This window comes from Melopsittacus undulatus, chromosome 12 (genome assembly GCF_012275295.1).
Source record: "Melopsittacus undulatus isolate bMelUnd1 chromosome 12, bMelUnd1.mat.Z, whole genome shotgun sequence".
In the NCBI taxonomy this organism is placed as follows: Eukaryota; Metazoa; Chordata; class Aves; order Psittaciformes; family Psittaculidae; genus Melopsittacus; species Melopsittacus undulatus.
The window spans coordinates 7,239,442-7,257,334 of record NC_047538.1 but is presented as its reverse complement, the minus strand read 5'-3'; the positions used below and the strand labels follow the sequence as shown (position 1 = coordinate 7,257,334).

General features: G+C 47.9%; 1 protein-coding gene across 2 annotated transcripts; it reads left to right on the top strand.

Moving 5' to 3' along the window:
• The first annotated feature begins 600 nt into the window (after nucleotides 1–600).
• MXRA8 (matrix remodeling associated 8) lies at nucleotides 601–16,692 on the top strand. Of its 2 annotated transcripts, none has more exons than XM_034068040.1 (10): nucleotides 601–857; nucleotides 6,709–6,729; nucleotides 7,090–7,401; nucleotides 7,905–8,006; nucleotides 8,915–9,373; nucleotides 13,508–13,666; nucleotides 14,027–14,057; nucleotides 14,830–15,014; nucleotides 15,377–15,454; nucleotides 16,313–16,692. In XM_034068040.1, the coding sequence occupies exons 1-10, from the start codon at nucleotides 809–811 to the stop codon at nucleotides 16,336–16,338; spliced, it is 1,422 nt and encodes a 473-aa protein (XP_033923931.1). In that variant the 5' UTR covers nucleotides 601–808; the 3' UTR covers nucleotides 16,339–16,692. The 2 variants fall into 2 exon arrangements, with proteins under 2 accessions (XP_033923931.1, XP_033923932.1); XM_034068041.1 differs by having other exon boundaries at nucleotides 602–857; nucleotides 14,830–14,906.
• The last annotated feature ends 1,201 nt before the right edge of the window (nucleotides 16,693–17,893 follow it).

The following is a 17,893-nucleotide window of genomic DNA, read 5'->3' as shown; positions in this document are numbered from 1 at the left end:
TGCCAGCTGAGTAACTACAAGCAGAGTTCAGCTCTTGTGTGAAGGGCTAAGAGCAGAAGTTCTAAGTCTGACCCAGTTGTGATAGAGAAACTTGAGCCCCCATTGCAGTATTCTGGGGCTTTTAGTTGCATTCTAGGCCCTTTTGCCTGTGCTGCCTTAAGCTCCCACATGTCCAGTCTCTGGCATTATTACCCCTTTGCTAAGAAAGCTGCTATTAAACCCCTGCTTGCAAACCACAGGACAGAGTATTGTTTTCTAGGTTGTCTTTGGTGACTCGAGCTTGAAGTAAAACCATATGAGGAGACAGAGATCAAAACCTGAAGGCAACAGAATCAATGCAGTCTGAGGCAGACAGCTGGAGGAGTGTCAAACAAAGGAAGGAACAGCTGGATCAAGTAAAGCACAAGGAAAATGAGCTCCATCCCTAGGGGGAGGGAGAAGGATTGTTTTGCGAGCCCAGAGTTGTGTGGGACCAGCTCTACCCCATCAAACTGCACATCAAAGCCAGGGGCAGATCACAAGGGCCCAGAGGGAGGGGAAAGAGCAGAGTGGGTGTTTGTAGGAGCTGTGTAGAACGCGTTAGGGAAAGGAAGGAGGTGGAGGGGGAGAGCAGAGTGGGGAGGTGGGGAGTTGGAAGCTGGAGGTGGAGTAAGTGCCGAATATGAGCTGCTGTCCCCAGCTCCGGGATGGGAACTGATGAGGTCACGGGGTTTTCAGTTCCCAAACAAAAAAGTTAGGGGGGGGAAAAAAAGGAAGCCTTTAACTTGTTTTTCCAGTGAGACGGAAACACGGAGACGCTGCTGGAGCCATGGAGCAGCTCGCAAAACTCCTCCTGTGGCAGATGGTGCTTCAGCAAAGTAAGCTCCTGGTGCTGGTGCGATGGGCTGCGGGTTGAGCTGGTGTCTTTGGAAGGCTTTGTTCACATTCAGGGGGAGGCAATCATGGGAAAGAGGGAAAGGGGAGAGAATGGAGAACTGTTGGGAGTTTAAATATACTCCAGTGTGTTTGTGCAGTCTCTTTTTTCCTATCAGTTACTTGATCAGCAAACTCCAAAATTCTAAGCTGGAATCTGGGTACAGTAAAGCTTCTGTAGTGAGATTCCCATGATCCAGGGTTATTTTGTCCTTCTGAAGAGGCAGAACCAGCTGATGATTGTGTGAGTGTTCGGGATGGAGGGGAGGAATGGGATGTGGGGGTTTCTCTTTGGTTTGGGTTTGTTTTTCTGGTCAGCATCAAGTCAGAGACAGAGGAATTCACTCCTGGGTAAGGTGCAAGAAGGGGCTGAGAGCTCCCAGGAACAGAATGGCTTCTACCTGTTCCTTAATCACAGAATTTTCTGTGGGAGCTGAAACAAGATTCAGTGTGCTGAGAGCATCCCCTTGAGCCAGACAGACAAACCCCAGGAAGGCTTGGATGGCAGGAGAAAGTTTGAGGATCAATGCAAACCTCCAGCAAATCCACACCTGGGGCTCTAAGGAAGCACCTCCGAGCAAAGGACCAGTTCCAGCTCCAAGAACTGATGGTAGGAAGCAAGGAGCACTGGTGACCCCCTGCTCTTCCCAGCCCTGCTAATGGGAAGCTGAGGCTGAGCCACCTGAGCCTCTCTGCATTCCTCAGCAGGCAGATGGAGGGAGCTGAAGAGTTCTCACTTTGGTCCCTAATTAGTTTCCATGTCACCACATCATCCCTGGTTTTGCAATGCCTCAAGGCAAGGTTTAGCAGTGGTAACGTATGGGATCAGTCATAGGGACAGAAGGGTTAAAGTGGCTCAGCAAACCAGTGTGTGGGGCTGGGTTAAGCCTGGAGGAGGGGGAGAGGCCACATATTGGATTTCAGAGGCACCAGCCAGTCCAGCTACTCCCCAGTGTGGTTTAGCACGTTGGCAGTGCTTGGGGAGCACTCGGGGCAGGAAGAGCAGGTTGGGTTGCTGTAGAGCAGTGGGGAAGCTGCATAGAGGCAACAGCATCCCACCCAGGGATGGGTGATCTCTGACAGGCTCTTTTGAGGTGTGTTTTAGAGAGAACTGTCTGTAGGCCAGGCAGCCCTGATGTTTGAGTGCTGCTATCCCTATATAAGCCAAGCTATAACATAATGAGTGAACAGAAAGAGGGGAGAAGGGAGGAAATCGGTGCTGTTCCATATTTGATCCTTTCTGGAGAGAAACCACACCCTCGAGTGTTAATGTCTTGCAGGGAGGAACAGCACTGTGTTTGGAATGGCTCTGCAAACTAGGCTGTGGGCCTAGAGCCAGCATGAAGTACACAAAGCAGAGAAGGGCTTATAAATCTCAGCTAATATCTGAGCTGGCTGTGAGAAAGTTAGGGCAAAGCTGTGTGGGATCCTGGTGGTGCAGTGGCCAAGATGGAGATGGGTTTCTTGTCCAGGCAATAGGCTTCCTTTCTGCTGAGGTAGCACATTCCTGCTTTCTGCCAGTTCCTGGGCATGTCCCTACCTGCAGTGAGGTGCTGGAAGTGTGGGGATGAGATGGGTAGTTAGGGGCTCTCCAGTCCTGACATTCTCTATGGAAGCAGGAGACTGCTGCTGGGAAAGCTGTTCAGGAAGCCTTTAAAAATAAACAGAGACTTAGATCAAAGCCCAGTTTAAAGGCTGGCTTTGTAAGGGAAGCCTTGGCTGGAAGGCTCAGTCTTGCAGCCCTAGGCCAGCAGGACTGGTTAGGAGTGGGATGTGTCTACATGGAACTGCACTGCTTCCCACCTCCCTCCTTTCCCTCTTGGAGGTGGGCCCAGATGTCAGTCCTGATTACTGGTTGGTGAGATTTAAAGACATGGCAATGAGAGGAAAGCTGAGCCCATCTGTGTCACTGTCACCCTGATGTCCCTGCATCCTGAGCCATTATGGCCCCTTACATGTGGGGTCAGCTCCCTGAGGAGCCAGCATGGAGCCACTGCACTCTCCAGAAGTGTTTGGAAATAGCTTGGTAGCACAAACTGCTGGTTTTGCAATGACTCCAATGGCTCTACAGAGACCATTAAATCCCCTGCATAAGTCTCCCATGGGATTTATGGGAAAGATAAGGAATCTGACCCAGATTTTGTGAAGAACATGTCATTTCTCTAGGACTGGACCATCCCCCTGTGCTCCTAATGTCAAATGATGTCTCTTCCTTTTTCAGAAGAGCAAAAGCAGCTGAGACCAGGAGATAGCAGAGGGGGTGTGCAAAGGAGCAGTGAGCTGAGGTTCCTTAGGCAGGCAGTGTCAGCCTCACAGGCCTGGTGGGTTATGGCACTCACTTCTCCAGTGGCTCCTTTGTTTTCTCTCCTGCCCTTCACTACAGTCTGGGTTCAGTGATGTTTATTGCCTCTCAGGGCTCATTCCAGGCAGCTTCTCCTTGCTCTGCTGGTATCAGGGGCAAGGATCATCCTGAACTCGGCAGAAGCACTGCAGGTAGAGCTGGTGCTGTCATGTCCCATGGAGTGTACATGTCCTTGGCACTCAGGCAAGCACTTACAGTGGCTGCAGTTTCCTTTTCAGCTCTGGTAGGCTTTCACCCCCTGGTATGAGACAGGAACTTAGTGGTTTCATTAGCACATGCATCTACCTGTGAAGCAGGCTCTCTGCCAGCAGCTGTCTCCGGGAGAAGCAGTGGCATTGTTCAGGCAAGACTCTAGGGACAGGTTTGTGTTTGAGCTGTTCCAAGGATACTGCCTGGAGAGCTCGCATGTGTCAGATGTCTTGCAGAGCCTGAGGCTTTCCCTTCTAGTTCGCCTGCAGTTTTTGTGGCTTAATTCTTCACTTGAAGAGTGGATGGGATTCAAGAAGTACGAGCTGGCTCTGCCTTTTACAAGGGATTAGGAAATGCTTTTGCAAGCTGCTTTCCTCTTCCTATATTGTGGAACCAGCAGAACACGTCTGGCATCCCGCTGAGGGGTGTGCTGAGTGCACAGAGCATGTCAGAGCACAGCATCTAGATGTCTTTTTGTGGGTACATCACCCAGAGAGGACAAAGTGATTATGCAAAGCTCCAGGGAGTTCCGTGGTGGTGACTCTTAAGGCATTTGGTGGTTTTGAAGCTCCAGGTCCTGGAATCCTGTGATTGCAAAACTGAGCTTTCACTTGGGTTTACAGTTGCAGGTGACTCACCAGAGCAACTGCTTCCAGTTTTCCCCAGTCCTGTAGTTCATAAGCTGTGAACTTTGCTGGGTTATGGATATAACTCTGCCTTTGTTCAGTAGCTATGGGGTTAGACAAACAATAACTGTAAAAAGCATGGCTGGGGGACATGGCTTGTTTGCACTGCTTGTCTCACATAGCAGGGAGAGGCCTCATAGCAGAGGAGACTGAAAAGGGAAAAAGGCTTATTCCTTCTTTACCCAGTGCCCTGTGTTCAGGTTCTGGAAGGTCACTTGTTTTCAGTTGTGCTTTCTCCAGGCATACAAGAGATCCGAGACATTCCAGATTCCTTAGATTTCTAAGTGATCTCATTTACAGCTATGTCCAATACATTTGAGTCTTATCCATGACCTGATGGATGTGTGCAGATTGCCAGCGCTGCTGGGGGAGCAGAACAGTCAGTTCTTCCTTCTGTGTCTTGCGGAGCTCCCATGCCTCTTGTAAGGACTTGTCAAAACAGCAATATGGTAAAATGCAGGCAAGGCATCAATGGACTCCTTTCCCAGTGGGAAACAACACCTCCTGGTCACTGAGGAGCAGACCTAGGAGTGTAATTGTCAAGTAAGTGAGAGTGCTCCTGCCCTGCTGCTTAGGGAAGGAAAGAGAAGCTGTCAAAGCCCACAAGACACAAGCTTTTCTTACCTAGAAGCTGTCACATCAGACAACTTTGCTGCTTCCTTGCTTTGTAGGGAATTGTGTTTCGGAGCTGCTGGAGAAATGCTTGTAACTGAGCCAGCCCAGCCTGGCAAAAAGCTCCTGTGGTGGGATAGAGTTAGGACCTGGGTGGTCCTCACCATGCCAATGGGGCCAGCTAAAAGGTACAGGCCCAGGGGTTAGTGCTGGTGTTGTGTCGGGGCTGTGACAGGCTGCTGAGCAGAGCACATTGCAAGGCTTCGGGGGATACTTGGGTTGTTAGATTTATGATGCTGTGTTTGGGCTCAGTGTTTTTTACATTAAGTTCCAAGAGGAAAGGAGGAAAGTGAATGCATTCCTCTGCCTGAGCCAGGAGAGGATGTTTCTGTAGCACCAAATCAGTTGGCTGCTCATGAGCAGCAGTGCAGGACGCTGGAAGCTGTGGCTGTGCAGCCAACAGCTCTCACACACCATTTCCTAGCACACAACCACTGTGCATGTCCCAATAGCTGTGTTCTTCCCTTGTCACAGGGCAAACACCAACTCAGGCACATTTGTCACACTAATCCAAGTGGATGCTGTGCTGAGAGCTGGTTGTCCTGTTGCAAGTGAGACCGATTTCTCCTGGAGAAGGTGGTTTGGTGCATCATTCCTTCGCTGTTCTAAGCTAAATCTGAGTCCTGGCTTCCAGAGACAGAGGTTGGCAGCTTGTATGTTGCCATCAGGCATTTTGCAGCCTGTTAGGACAGGCCATCAGATAATGGAGTTCTAATGTCGTGTGTATGATGTCTCTTTCTTATATCCAGAGCCAGCACAGACTTTGTCCAAGGTTTGTATGTGTCATGCTGAGATTATAACTGTATTAAAAAGAACTTACATTAGGAGTGGCTTTGAACTGGCAGCTCAACAGTGCTGCTTGGTTTTGTTCTCTAGTGGCACTGCCCAGTGCTTTGTGATAGGAAAAGGAGAAGAAATGGAGTTTATTCTCAGCCCGTGCACTGGGGGTGGTTAAAAGGGCCCCAGTTTGGAGTGAATTTATTCTCTTTTGGAATTCCCAATTCCTGGGTTAAACAAGAAATGCAGCCTTTGTCCAGAGGACGTTGTGCCCATGACATTAGCAGGACAAAACATCTAATGATCTTGCTGGAACCCATTTGGGTTTGACTGCTTAGAGATGAACGATGTCATTGTGTTGGGAATCTGAATCGTGCCCTCAAAGCGTGATGCCAGGAGACCTTCTCACCCCCTCCCACACACAAAGCAGGAGGGACTGGACCAGAGAAGTGCAGAGACAAAGGCATGAGGTCAGTTCTTGCAGAGTTCTTCCTGCATAGAGCTGAGTCACATGAGTTGGAGAGAGCTGCAGCTGCATCTAGAGCTTGCCCCATCCCTGGCAGTGTTCAAGGCCAGGTTGGATGGGGCTTGGAGCAAGCTGCTCTAATGGAAGGGGTCCCTGGCTGTGGTAGGGGGTTGGAACTGGATGAGCTTTAAGGTCCCTTCCAACCCAAACCAGTCTGGATTCTGTGACTGGTGGAAGAGTCTCTGGGGAAGATGCTCCCAAATGATGGATGTGTTTGCCCAGCATGAGTGTCATGTCACAGTGTGAAGCAAACCAGCCCAGTCATAGCACTCCTCCTCTGACTGTCTCAGCATACTCCAGAGTTACAGAATTCCCTCGATGCTTTAATCCTACCATCAGTTTTACAGGAGGTTGGAGTCTTGGAGATGAAAGTTGTCTTTTGGCCTTCAATCAGTACAGTAACTGCTGCAGCATGGACTGACCAAGGTCTGAGCCTCTGGACTTGACCACATTACACATGTTAAGCAAGTGTATGAACAGAGAATAGGTGGAATCATAACAGAGGAGGTCGCTGCTGTCTGTGAGCAGATTTGGAGCGTTTCTTCTGTTTGTTGTCAGTAACACTCTCTTTTCTGTTTTGACAGGTTCTGTTCATTTATACTCAGGTGAGTGATCTCTTTGTGACCTGCCTGGTTTTGGGATCATGAGAAGAAATTACGGGGTTCTCATTCCATGACATGCACTGGGGGTTTCAGTGCTAACTGCATGAACTGGTGTTTCTAAACCTTCATTAAACTGGGGGTGAGCAGTAAAAAGGATAGGTCAAATCTGCAGTCCTGGTAACACACATCATAGACATTGCTTTCACTAAATGAAATCAGTGTTTTTAAGCAGCTCTTTATTGTATTTCTCCATGAGAGAGCTATATGTTAGTTCCTTCCTTTTGGAAGGAAGGTGCGCAGAGATTCTAGGACAGGTCTGGTGCCTCTTTCACATGCCATAAATCTGGTCACTCTGGTTTTCAGTCCCAGCTGATGCCTCCAACCCCCAGGACAGTGTTGTAGTGTCAGTGCTGAACATCAGTGCTGCAGTGGGCTCTCAGGCTGTGCTGCCCTGCAAGAGCTACCGCATGGTGTGGACCCAGGATCGCCTCAACGACCGCCAGCGCGTGGTGCACTGGGATGTGTACAGCAGCTACTATGGGGACAACAAGATGGAGAGGCTGTGTGACATGTACTCTGCTGGAGCCCAGCGAGTCTACAGCTCCTACAACCAGGGGAGGATATTCATGCCCCAGAATGCATTTACAGATGGCAACTTCTCCTTGGTCATCAAAGGTACTAAGCAGCATCTTTTCTCCTTATGTGATCTGCAGAATGGAGGGATTACCTTGGTGTTTTCCAGTGAAAATGGCTATTTTATAGAATATTTTCTACCAGTAAATAAATATCAGGTAATAAGGTACACGAGGTTATCTGAAGCACTGCTAACAGTGTTCTGTTTCCCTTTGAAACAGTCCCATTTTAAAAGAGAATTGATAACAGCTCACTGCCTGTAAGTGACATGGTCTTCTTGTGGGCCTTTGACGGTATTTCAGTTGCTAAACTGAAATCAGCTTTCTCTTTCCATCTATCAATACAAATATGTTAAGCAGAAGAGCAAATAACCTGAAGACATTATTGTATTGGTGAGGTGGTTCTTCTTACCCTGGTGATAAGAACTAAGTTACATAAAGGCCCTTTTGCATCCATATAGGCATTTGGGAAACAATATAAATGACAAAAATAATCATTGCCTCAGTATAGAACATTGAACTTCCCCTCTCTTCCCTGTTTTGTAGATGTTGCAGAGAGTGATGCAGGCACCTATTCGTGTAACCTTCACCATCACTACTGCCACTTATATGAAACTGTGAAAATCCGCCTGGATGTCTCCAAGAAAGGTAAGTGTGGTGTTCCTTTCTGCTAGGGACTGGCAGCTTGGTTGGCATGTGCCAAACAGTGCATGGAGCCTGGTGAGTTAAATCTGTACGTGTTTACTGCTCCAGCAGTGGAACATCCCCAGTAACAATCCATCATCAGTCAGCTTGGCCACAAAGATCTGCTGGGTGCAGTGGTTGGTGAGCTTGCCCTGAGAAGCCTGTAGTTAAGAAGCCTCCCCAAGTTACCACACCTTAACTCCAGCTCTAAGAACAAGTTTCTGAGGGCTGGTGGTAACTGCAGTGTGTGCCACCCATGCATCACTGCCATGCTGTTTAAATCTGTATAGTGCACAAGTGAAGCTACTGGGGCTGATTGTGCTGGAAGCTGTTGAAATGCTGGTAGGATAGTAATGAAATTCATCTCTTCTGCTGTTCTCACAGCTTCTATGCAATAAAACCAATCAGACAGGCCTGTGAGCCCCAGTCTGCTCATCTGTGTTTTGATTCTTCTGTTATTCCTTGTTAAGAACAACGTACTGAGCACTGCTTCTTGAACTCCTCCAGTAATTAGGGCATTTGTGGGTAGAGGCATTTCGTGCATGGAGGATTGGGATGCAGCATACTGAAGATGAAATCTGTTATTCCTGTTCCCTTCTTAGCCTGCAGAGAGAATATACTTCCTGCTTTCTGAAACAAGGGATTAACTTTATTGTAAGGAAAAGAAAGCGGTCTTGCTTTATGCATTGACCTAGGATGTGAAGATAATGGTGTGTTTTTTACTGACTGCTGGAGTAAGTGTGAACAAGGCACTTCCAGATCTCTGGAGGGGATGTCTTAGAGGATTGCAAGGTCTGAGAGTGTCTTTAAGAGTAGGACCAGCACATAAAGGTGCACATAGCAAGGTTGCGCATCTCGTGTTGTCTCCACAGCTGAAGATGCAAACCAGTACTGGGATGGGGAAATGCCAGTGATTGTTGCTCTGGAAGGCAGCACCGTGATGCTGCCCTGTGTGAACGACAACCACATCTGGACTGAACGGCACAGTGAGGAGGAGCAGCAAGTGGTGCACTGGGACAGGCAGCCCCCGGGGGTTCCCCACGACCGGGCCGACCGCCTCATTGATCTCTATGCATCTGGGGAGCGGCGCTCCTATGGGCCTCTCTTCATCCGTCAGAAGATGAACATCACTGACACAGCCTTTGCCCTGGGTGACTTTTCCCTGCGGATCTCAGAGCTGGAAAGCGCAGATGAAGGCACTTACTCCTGCCACCTGCACCATCACTACTGTGGCCTGCATGAGCGCAGGATCTACCAAGTCTTCGTGACCGAGCCAGTGAGAGAGAAGAAGGTGGTGAACCTCACAACCCACAACGTTGCCCCAGCTGTAGGTAAGTGGTCTCTGGAAGTGGTGCTGATTGAGGAGGAGATAAGTATCTCAGTTGCACCTTTGAGCTCTAAAATGCTCAATAAGCCACAGGAATAGAACACATCACTCCCCACCATCACCTCGGGAGGCCAAAGCATCCTTGCCTTTCCTGCCCACCACAGTGGTCTGCAGGGATCCCTCAGTGCCAGCAGCTGGGAGTGCTGTCAAGGCAAAGCTGTGCTCTGCACAAGTGCCATAGACACCCCAGAAGTGAAGGTGGCACTTAGAGCAGCACTTTATGGTTTCCTTCATGAAGGTTTCCTTTATGAAGGTTTCTCACATTTGAGCAAGGGCTGCTCCTATCTTCAGGAATAGAAGAGTAGATGAGGTCTTGCTTCCCTCTCTACTAGTATATGGCTCTAGTATAATTGTCTTGGTTGTTTCTGAGCTGTGTCTATTGCTTTGGTATACCTGGAGCTGCATGTGTAGGATACTAGTGAGGATCCTGTAGAACTGCTTTAACACTGTTGCATCAGAGTGTCAGGGTGTCATCCATCAGGGTTCATTAGCTGTAGTGCCATCATGTCCAGCTCCAGGGCAGTTCTGCAGCCTGTTCTGCTCTCTAATGCTGACATGCCCTAAGGCAAACAAGCTGTTTTTCTAACAGCCTCCCTTTCCTGTTGCTTTTGTGAAGGTGTGGGGCTGAGGGGCCCATTCCCTTGCCTTTTCTATTACAGCATGGTGTAGATCACAGATGTGGGTTGTTCCTCTCCCCTTTGCACAGGGTTTGGGCTGTGCAAGAGGCCAGACTGTGCAGAACTGAGCACCAGGAATTTTCCTTCTCCCTTCAGCTTTGCTTAAACCAATCTTCCCATTCTCCAGTGTAGTTGAGCTCTCATCTTTGAGCCTGCCCGAGCTCAAACCCATCAGGCTCAGTTCAGGGAGCAAATAGAAACCAACGATCCCAAGTTCAATATTTAAGTCTTTTGGGTCTAATTCCTTATTACCATTTTGAAACATTCATTGTGGTTTAATGTTTATTGACTGCTTCATAGAGAATTTTGACATGTTTAAATAGGTCTATTCTTCTGGAGCAATTGGCTTTGTCAAGTCACAGAAACCTAAACCTGCCCCCTGGGACTGAGCTTGGTGTCCAGGGAAGCCAGGCAGTGCTGCAGGGATGTGATGCTGGGGCTGAGCTGACATGGGAACCAGGCCATACAAATACCATCCTCACTGCCTGCTGCCCTCGAGCCCTCTCCAGATCCCATTGTGCAGATGGAAACTAGATCTTGTGTTCAGAGTTGTCCACCCAGGAACTGATTCCTCCCTTTCCTGGCTGTTGTCCTGCCTGCTCCGCAGTTACCAGGTCTGTGTAAGCTTGGAGTAGTGCCCTCGGTGCAGGAGGAGCTTGCTCTTCATGAGAAAAGCCATTGCCAGTGTCAGAAAGAGCAGTCCTGGAGAGCTTTGTCCCCCGAGGGCAGTGAACCCTCAGCTGGTCTGGGAGCACCACACACAAGAATGTGCTGACTCTATGGGAATGGGAAAGAAGCTGAGACATCCCGAGAGCCTGTTTCCAGCCTGCTGCTGATGTGGAGCCTGCAGGGACAGGTCCTGTTTGTGTACAGCAGAATGGGCTGAGGTGCTGCCCCGTTCCATGAAAGACCCTGTAGAAAGTGGGGATAGAACATGAAACCAACATGAAACATCAGGAGATAAGAAAAGCAAAACAAAGAGCTTTTTTCAGCAAGCTGCTATAGTTTTTGGCCTATCTCCAAGGCCTGGAGCCATTTTCAGACAGGAAACTCCATCCTGTTTTGAATATAAGCATGAGTTCAGTTCTGCTCTCAGTCTCAGGGATCTAAATGTGGTGTGTGTCTGCTAACTCAGTGCAGTTTTACTCTGCCTTTGCTTGGGAGCAAGTGATTGGAGAATGGCATCTGTTGTGTCTCATACCTATTGCTGAGCTCAGTCCTTTATCAGCCTTGGGACACATACCCAGCATTTGGGAGCTCTCTTTCTGGAAAGCTCTTTACTTTTCCCAGCAGAAGAATCTAACCCTTTACACCTCAGTAATGTTCTTCCCTCCCTCTTAGAACTCCTTTTTCAGTAGTTAAACCATATCCCATGAGGGAATCAGAGGCAGATGGATGTGCTGTGTTGATCATGGTCACAGAACAAGCCTTCATCAGGATAAGGGCTGTCTATTGCCTTAGTTATGCTGTTCCAGGCACTGACAGATAGTGGGAGCAACTCAGTCAATTGGTACTCAGTGCCTCAGTTTTCCCAGTTAAAAAATGGGATACATTCTCCTGCCTCCCTGGTGATGCTCAGTGGGTGATGCTCCCATTGCAGTGCAGCAGTGGTGCCCTGTCAGAACACTAGTATAACATGTATTTTTACTGTTACTCGATTGAGTAAGCCCAGGAGGCCCCAAGCTGTTGGATCTCTTGTTTCCACTGTTTGTTGTTACTGTGACCTCTCCAATGTTGACTAAAGTTTAACTCAGCTCCATCCCTGTCTCACAGCATGGTGGGAAAACAAAAAGCCAGGAACAGAACACGTTTGTGGCTGCTGATTTCTGGCTCAGCTGCTGCTCCAGTGGCTGCCATCTCATCGTGGCAGCTGCTGAAGGAGATCCAGAGGTTTCCTAAAGCAGGACTGTCACATAGACTGTTTACAGCTTTGCAAGTGGGTTTGTTGGTTTAGGATGGTTTTAGCTTAGCAGTGGTGAAAAACACATGCCAGTTTCCAGCACTGCAGCCAACAAGCACACAGCATCAAGCAATGCCATTATAAAGTGGAATATTACTGGAGGGGAGGGCTACCAGAGCAGAGCGTATGCTATATCCTCTCAGTTCCCTAGGACTGGTGTTGCATTAGCAGCATCAGCTCTGGTTTCAAAGTATGTGTTTCAATCCACTGTCACCTTACTTGAGTTTATTGTTGGTGTTTCTAAAGCTGGAAACAAACTACCTGGCAGAGTTTGTCAGCATTCCTTACATCAGAACACATCTGGTAAATGGTACAGTGGGTTTGGGGCTGTTTCCCCCCATCTTTCCCCTTCTTCCCCCTGACCAGTTTACAGGCTTGAACTCCTAGGGGAGTGGTAGAGCTGCCCACGGGTTCCTGCCTGGTGCTCTGTGGCTGGTCCCTGTGATGGGTCCCATTCAGCTCTGTTCTGAAGAGCAGAGCTCCCAGCACAGGGCTTTGCCTGTGCCTGGCCTGGATTTGTCCATTCCTCTGCCTGCTGCAGGCGGAGAATTCGCTTCCTCTTTCTGTGTGTAAAACATTGACCTATTTATTTGAGATGTACAAGAATGTTCCACGTAAAGAGTTTTGAGTTACCCTTTCCTGCGCGGCGCAGCTGAAGCGCGGCTGCACCCATGGATGGAATCTTGGCTTCTCTTTTTTTTGGGGGGGGTATTTATTTTATTGATTTTTCAATTTTTTTTATTTTTAAGAATTTTATTTCAAAGGAAACTCATTCTTTGGCATTGGAAATTCCTCCCACTCTGTAAATTAGAGCCCTTGGCAGGGAGGGGCTGCTTCATACTTCAGCTGTCTGGAGCCCAAGCAGCGTGATGTGATGTGTGTGTTGTGAGGGACCCAGAGGAGGGTTTCATTACCCTGCAGAAAGACCTGGGGCTGGTTAATGTCACTTCGTGCTGGACTTACCCCCTACAATGAACAAGGACACACTCATAGCCAGGCAGCAGGAAGGGAATGTGCTCCTGGGAAGTATAATGTTCCTGTGAAGAGCAGAGGCATCTTCCCTCTGACAGAGGGGCAGTATGTTGTGAATTAGGCTGCTATTTGCCTTTTGCTTCATGCCATTCACTGAACATGCTTTTCAGCTACTTCAGGGTCACTACAGGGCCTGTACTGACAGGTCAAGGGGGAATGGGTTTACCCTGCAGGAGGGGAGACTGAGATGAGCTCTTAGGCAGAAGCTCTTCCCTGTGAGGGTGCTGAGGCGCTGGCACAGGGTGCCCAGAGAAGCTGTGGCTGCCCCATCCCTGGCACTGTTCCAGTGTTTCCTTCCATTCCAAACCATTGTAGGATTTGGGTCCCTGTATGGGCCCACGTGTGACTGTGCTTTGTTTTGGATACCAATGACAACCATCAGCCTATTTTCCTTCTCCTCTGCCATCAGATCCAAACGTTGTCAGGGGCCACAATGTGATAAATGTCATCATTCCCGAGAGCCGGCTGCACTTCTTCCAGCAGCTGGGCTACATCCTGGCAACTCTGCTGCTCTTCATCGTCATCCTCATCATTGTGGTGCTCATCACCCGCAAGCGCCGGCAGAGAGGTGAGTGCTGGAAAACAGCAGCTCTGCTGGTGCCTACTGGGATAGCTCATGGCAGCAGGGCTGGCTTTGCAATCACTGCACAGTGCTAAAGGCAGTGATGCTCTCCTGGAAACCAGCAACATACACACTGGGGAGGCCCTTGCAGGTGCTGATGCCAAGAGAGATTCATTAGTATGCTGAGTAAAGGGAAGGGTGGCATTGGAACACACCTGAATTCCTGTTTATTGGAGGGCTTGTGGAAGTGAGCATCACAACTGAGGAGCGTTGTGAATAAGTGCAGGGTTGTGGTTCTCGCTGCTGTGTGGGAGGGCTTGCTTGGGCTGGATACAACTGCTCATTCTGTTCCTTCTCCCTGTTCAGGTTATGAATACAATGTGAAGAAATATGGAGAGTAAGTATAATTACAGCATCTGTTATCTAGGGTTAGAATGTGTGAAAATGAACTTTTGGCTTTCAACCCTCAGCTGTCACTTAGAGCCTAAACCAGCTGAGGATCTGGGTAGTAGCTCTGTAAAGCACAGGCTGTTTGATAGCCTTTATTCATTGTTTTTCCCCAATTCTTTTGCAGTTTTATACTCCAGTTATTATTAATGTGATGTTCCCAGGAATATACCCTTGCATGATGGTTGCATGTTAGGGAGCAATTGCATCTCCTCTTGTTATCCTTTGGGAACTGATTCACAGATGATGTTGTGTGAGATGTTGGTAGGAGGTTCTGGTGAAGGGGTAATGCACAGATGTACTGTAAACCCTGCTGTGAGATGGTTCCTTTGTGTTTTACTATATATTGTTAAAGTGGAAGAGATGGGGAAGTTCCAGTGCAGATTTGCTCCTTGTTCTAAGCTCTGGACAAGCACATGAGGAAAGGAGAGACACAGCCAAAGATCTCAAGGTGTTAATAGAAAAGACAGAAAAAGGAAGAGAGAGGAGAACCAGATTCCCTAGTAAACAGTGTGACCTTCTGGAATCTGCTAATTTAAGGGCAAAAGCAGGAACAGCACCCATGTACAGTGGTTGCCAATGCTGTTATCTATCTGTCATACTTGAAATAAACAGTGTCACTTCAATTCTCGAAAGCAGCATTAGGGAAGCTGTTGTGACAGAGTGTGGAAGCAGCCAGTTATTAAAGGATGTGACCATGCTTCACTGTTATTCCTTTTCAGGAAGGATGTCAATCTGAAAGAGTTTACAGTCGACACAACAGATCTGACTCAATACAGAAGTGAAGACATCAGGCTGGGTATGCATCAACCAGCAGCCATTCTCCAACCCAGGTCAAAACTGGTTGTAACTGAGGCCCCAGAGGTGTACACAGAAGCTGAAGTAAAGAACAAAGGGATTGCAAAGGGTGGGTTGGAGACCAGGACAGCAGGAAGTCCAAATCCTTCCTTTTGTGTCTCGGGAGAGCCCCCCTAGATAAGTGCATCAGTGACCTTCACCTTCCAGCATTGTGTTACATGCTGGAAGGCTCTGTGGTACCTACGAGGAGCAGGAACCTGAAGTATGCATAACTGATTAGTGCCAGGGGCAAAATTAAGTCATAGCAGCTTTCCTTTCCCTGCTAAGTCCGTGAGTTATTCCTGGAGATCTGGAGATGCCAGACCCAGAGTACTGCAAGGAAGGACCCATCACATATCTGCCTTGCATGTAAAGGGTTGTTTGCTTTTAATGTCCTAATGGCTGTGTGAATTATACTCCTCCCTTACACAGATTACAAAAACAACATCCTGAAGGAGAAGGCTGAGCAAGCCAGAAGCTTCCCAGCAAAGCACATTGATTTAGACAAAGGTAATAACAACTTGCTTCTCCCTAATTGGTGGCTGCAGGAGCCTTCTGATGGGTTGAAGGAGGGAAGGACACAGTTTAGCAGTGAGCTGACCAAGCCACAGCCGAATGAGGAATGATAAACAGCATGATAAATGGCAGCAGGAATGAGAAGCTAGTTGCCTTGCTATGCTTTCATCATGGAGCCACAAGCTGCAAGTGGTGATTAGGCTCTTAAAGACCTCTGGCGTGGCACACATAGATTCTTTTCTTTATTGGAAAAAGAATGCCTGGCAGGGCTGGAATAGTGCATTCTGTAACCTCAGAGGGAGGTGTAGCTCAAAAATGTCCTGGCATGGTGTTTGGGATGAAAACTGTGCAGAAGAGAGTCTTTAGAGCTGAAGTAATTTATGGGTAATGGACAGGCACTTACTTCATCCAACAATAGCAAACAGCTCTCCCTCTCGAGGGGCTGAATCTCCTTTTGCTTATCCAGTATTAATGCTGAGCACTGTGCCTCAGTTTGTAGGGTCATACTTATGACAAACAGTGTTTCTAAGTTGTTGACTCCTCATATGAACTTAGAATATAATAAATGAGAGTGAAATGCTGTCAAGAAGGGAATGGTCTGGAGAATCCATGGATTGCCTTAGATCTTGATGGAGTTGTCATTATATTTTTGCCTGTATTTTGCAGAGATGATCTGTGCAATACTTTATTCACAGTAAATCTCACTGTGGGCCTTACAAAGAGGGTACTGGGGACGTGGCTGACTGCACATGGTCACTTGTTGCTGTGTGGCAGACTCCATATTACTGTGTGCTGCTTCAGATAGTTTGAAGTCTCTCTCCAGTTACTGACCTCCTTTTCATTTGCTTTCAGATTTCAGGAAGGAATACTGTAAATGAAGACATTCCCAAGCTGCTGGCTGGACCAGAAGCTTCAACCAAAGATAGATAAATGGAAGAGAGATGCCTTTTCTCAATATCATGTCTTTCCAGTTACCATAGATCTTTTCACATAGACTTCTCCCCACTAAGCACAAGGGTATTTGCAAATGCTTTTTGAAAGAGTTAGATTGTCTTATGTGCACTTACGATGGGTTTGGGTTGCCTTTTATTCTTCTGTTCTCCCAGTCCTCTATTCCCCTTCTCCTTTCCTGATATTATTGTTGGTTTTATGCATCAATGATTTTTATGAGCTGAATCAGCAGACTTTTGCTTTGATGTTACTGCTTTAAATAAACCAACCTGCATCACTCATCCTGAGCCATCATTGTATCAGGCAATTTTCCACATAGTGTGTTCATCAGGGAAATAAAGCCTGATCTTGATCTCTCATAGGGAAACATAAATCAGTGTCACACAGCACTTGATATATTCCAGGTCAAGTACAAAAGTAGACCCCTTCAATGTAAATACCTTATATTATGAATGGGGAAGAGGGAGGCACACAGATGACCAAGGGCAGGGTTGGGATCAGCTCCAAAGAGCTCTGGAAGCCTCACTCTGTATTTCTCACTCTAAGCTTGTTTGTTGATCTGTTTTCGTTTCAGTGCAAACCAAATCACATTTGGCAGGAGCAAACACATTCAGCTGAAGGTGATGGAGTTACAGTGCTGTAAAACCAGTCTCAGTTAGATCAGGACCAGGAATGTTATGGAGAGGGGCTAAACTCCTGTGTGGAAATCTGAGATGTGATTTTCCTGCAGTCCTTGGGTGGATCCAGGCCACACAGAGCTTGTGTGCACATCAGAACCAAGGTATGATTACAGCACAGGTAGACAGGTAAAAGGAATAGCTTCCCATGAGCAGCCCATGAGGAGCAAGAGTACCAACACTACACTCAAGAGCCTGTCAGGAATGTTCATGGGCCAGGGTCTCAGAAGGGGAGTTGAGGAGGGAGAGGATTTCATTCTTATGGATTTTGGCATTATTTTGAGGGAGCAGATACCCGAGATAGTGGGGCTGTGGGCTGAAGGGGAGCTCTGCTTTTGAACACTGTGTCAGGTGGGGATGTCAATAGATCAGTATTCAGTAATTCAGTGTTGTCATCTCAGCAAGTTAACACATCAGGAAAGCTGCAGAATATTAACAGTTCTACACAGCTCCTTTACTACTTGGGGTATTCCGTGGCACCATTCCCAAGCCAGGCACTCCTGTGGGCCTTGGAGCACAGAGGGAAAGCTCTTTCCTACTGTTGATGACAGTGGCTTGTGTTCTTCTTGTGTAAGGGTGAAAGAGGCCAAAGATTGCCACTACCTCTACTCTGGTCTGAGGAGAATGGCAGAGGGAGGGACTGTGCATGGGCTGGTGACTGAGTGGGACTGGGGAAGGTCTCCAGGATAATGTGAGTGGTAGAAGTGTGAAGAGGACCTTGTGTGGAACTACTGTGAGGGAGGATGTGAGGGTGATGGTGTAGCTTCAGTCTCAAAGTGTCTGGTGTCTCTGTGGATTTCTGCCT

What these genes read in the sequence shown, in the direction of transcription:
- MXRA8 (XM_034068040.1), top strand. Translation starts at nt 809, where the DNA reads ATGGAGCAGCTCGCAAAACTCCTCCTGTGGCAGATGGTGCTTCAGCAA. An exon ending in CTTCTCCTTGGTCATCAAAG is followed by an intron (nt 7,402 to 7,904) that starts GTACTAAGCAGC and finishes CCTGTTTTGTAG; the next exon opens with ATGTTGCAGAGAGTGATGCA. An exon ending in CCGCAAGCGCCGGCAGAGAG is followed by an intron (nt 13,667 to 14,026) that starts GTGAGTGCTGGA and finishes CTCCCTGTTCAG; the next exon opens with GTTATGAATACAATGTGAAG.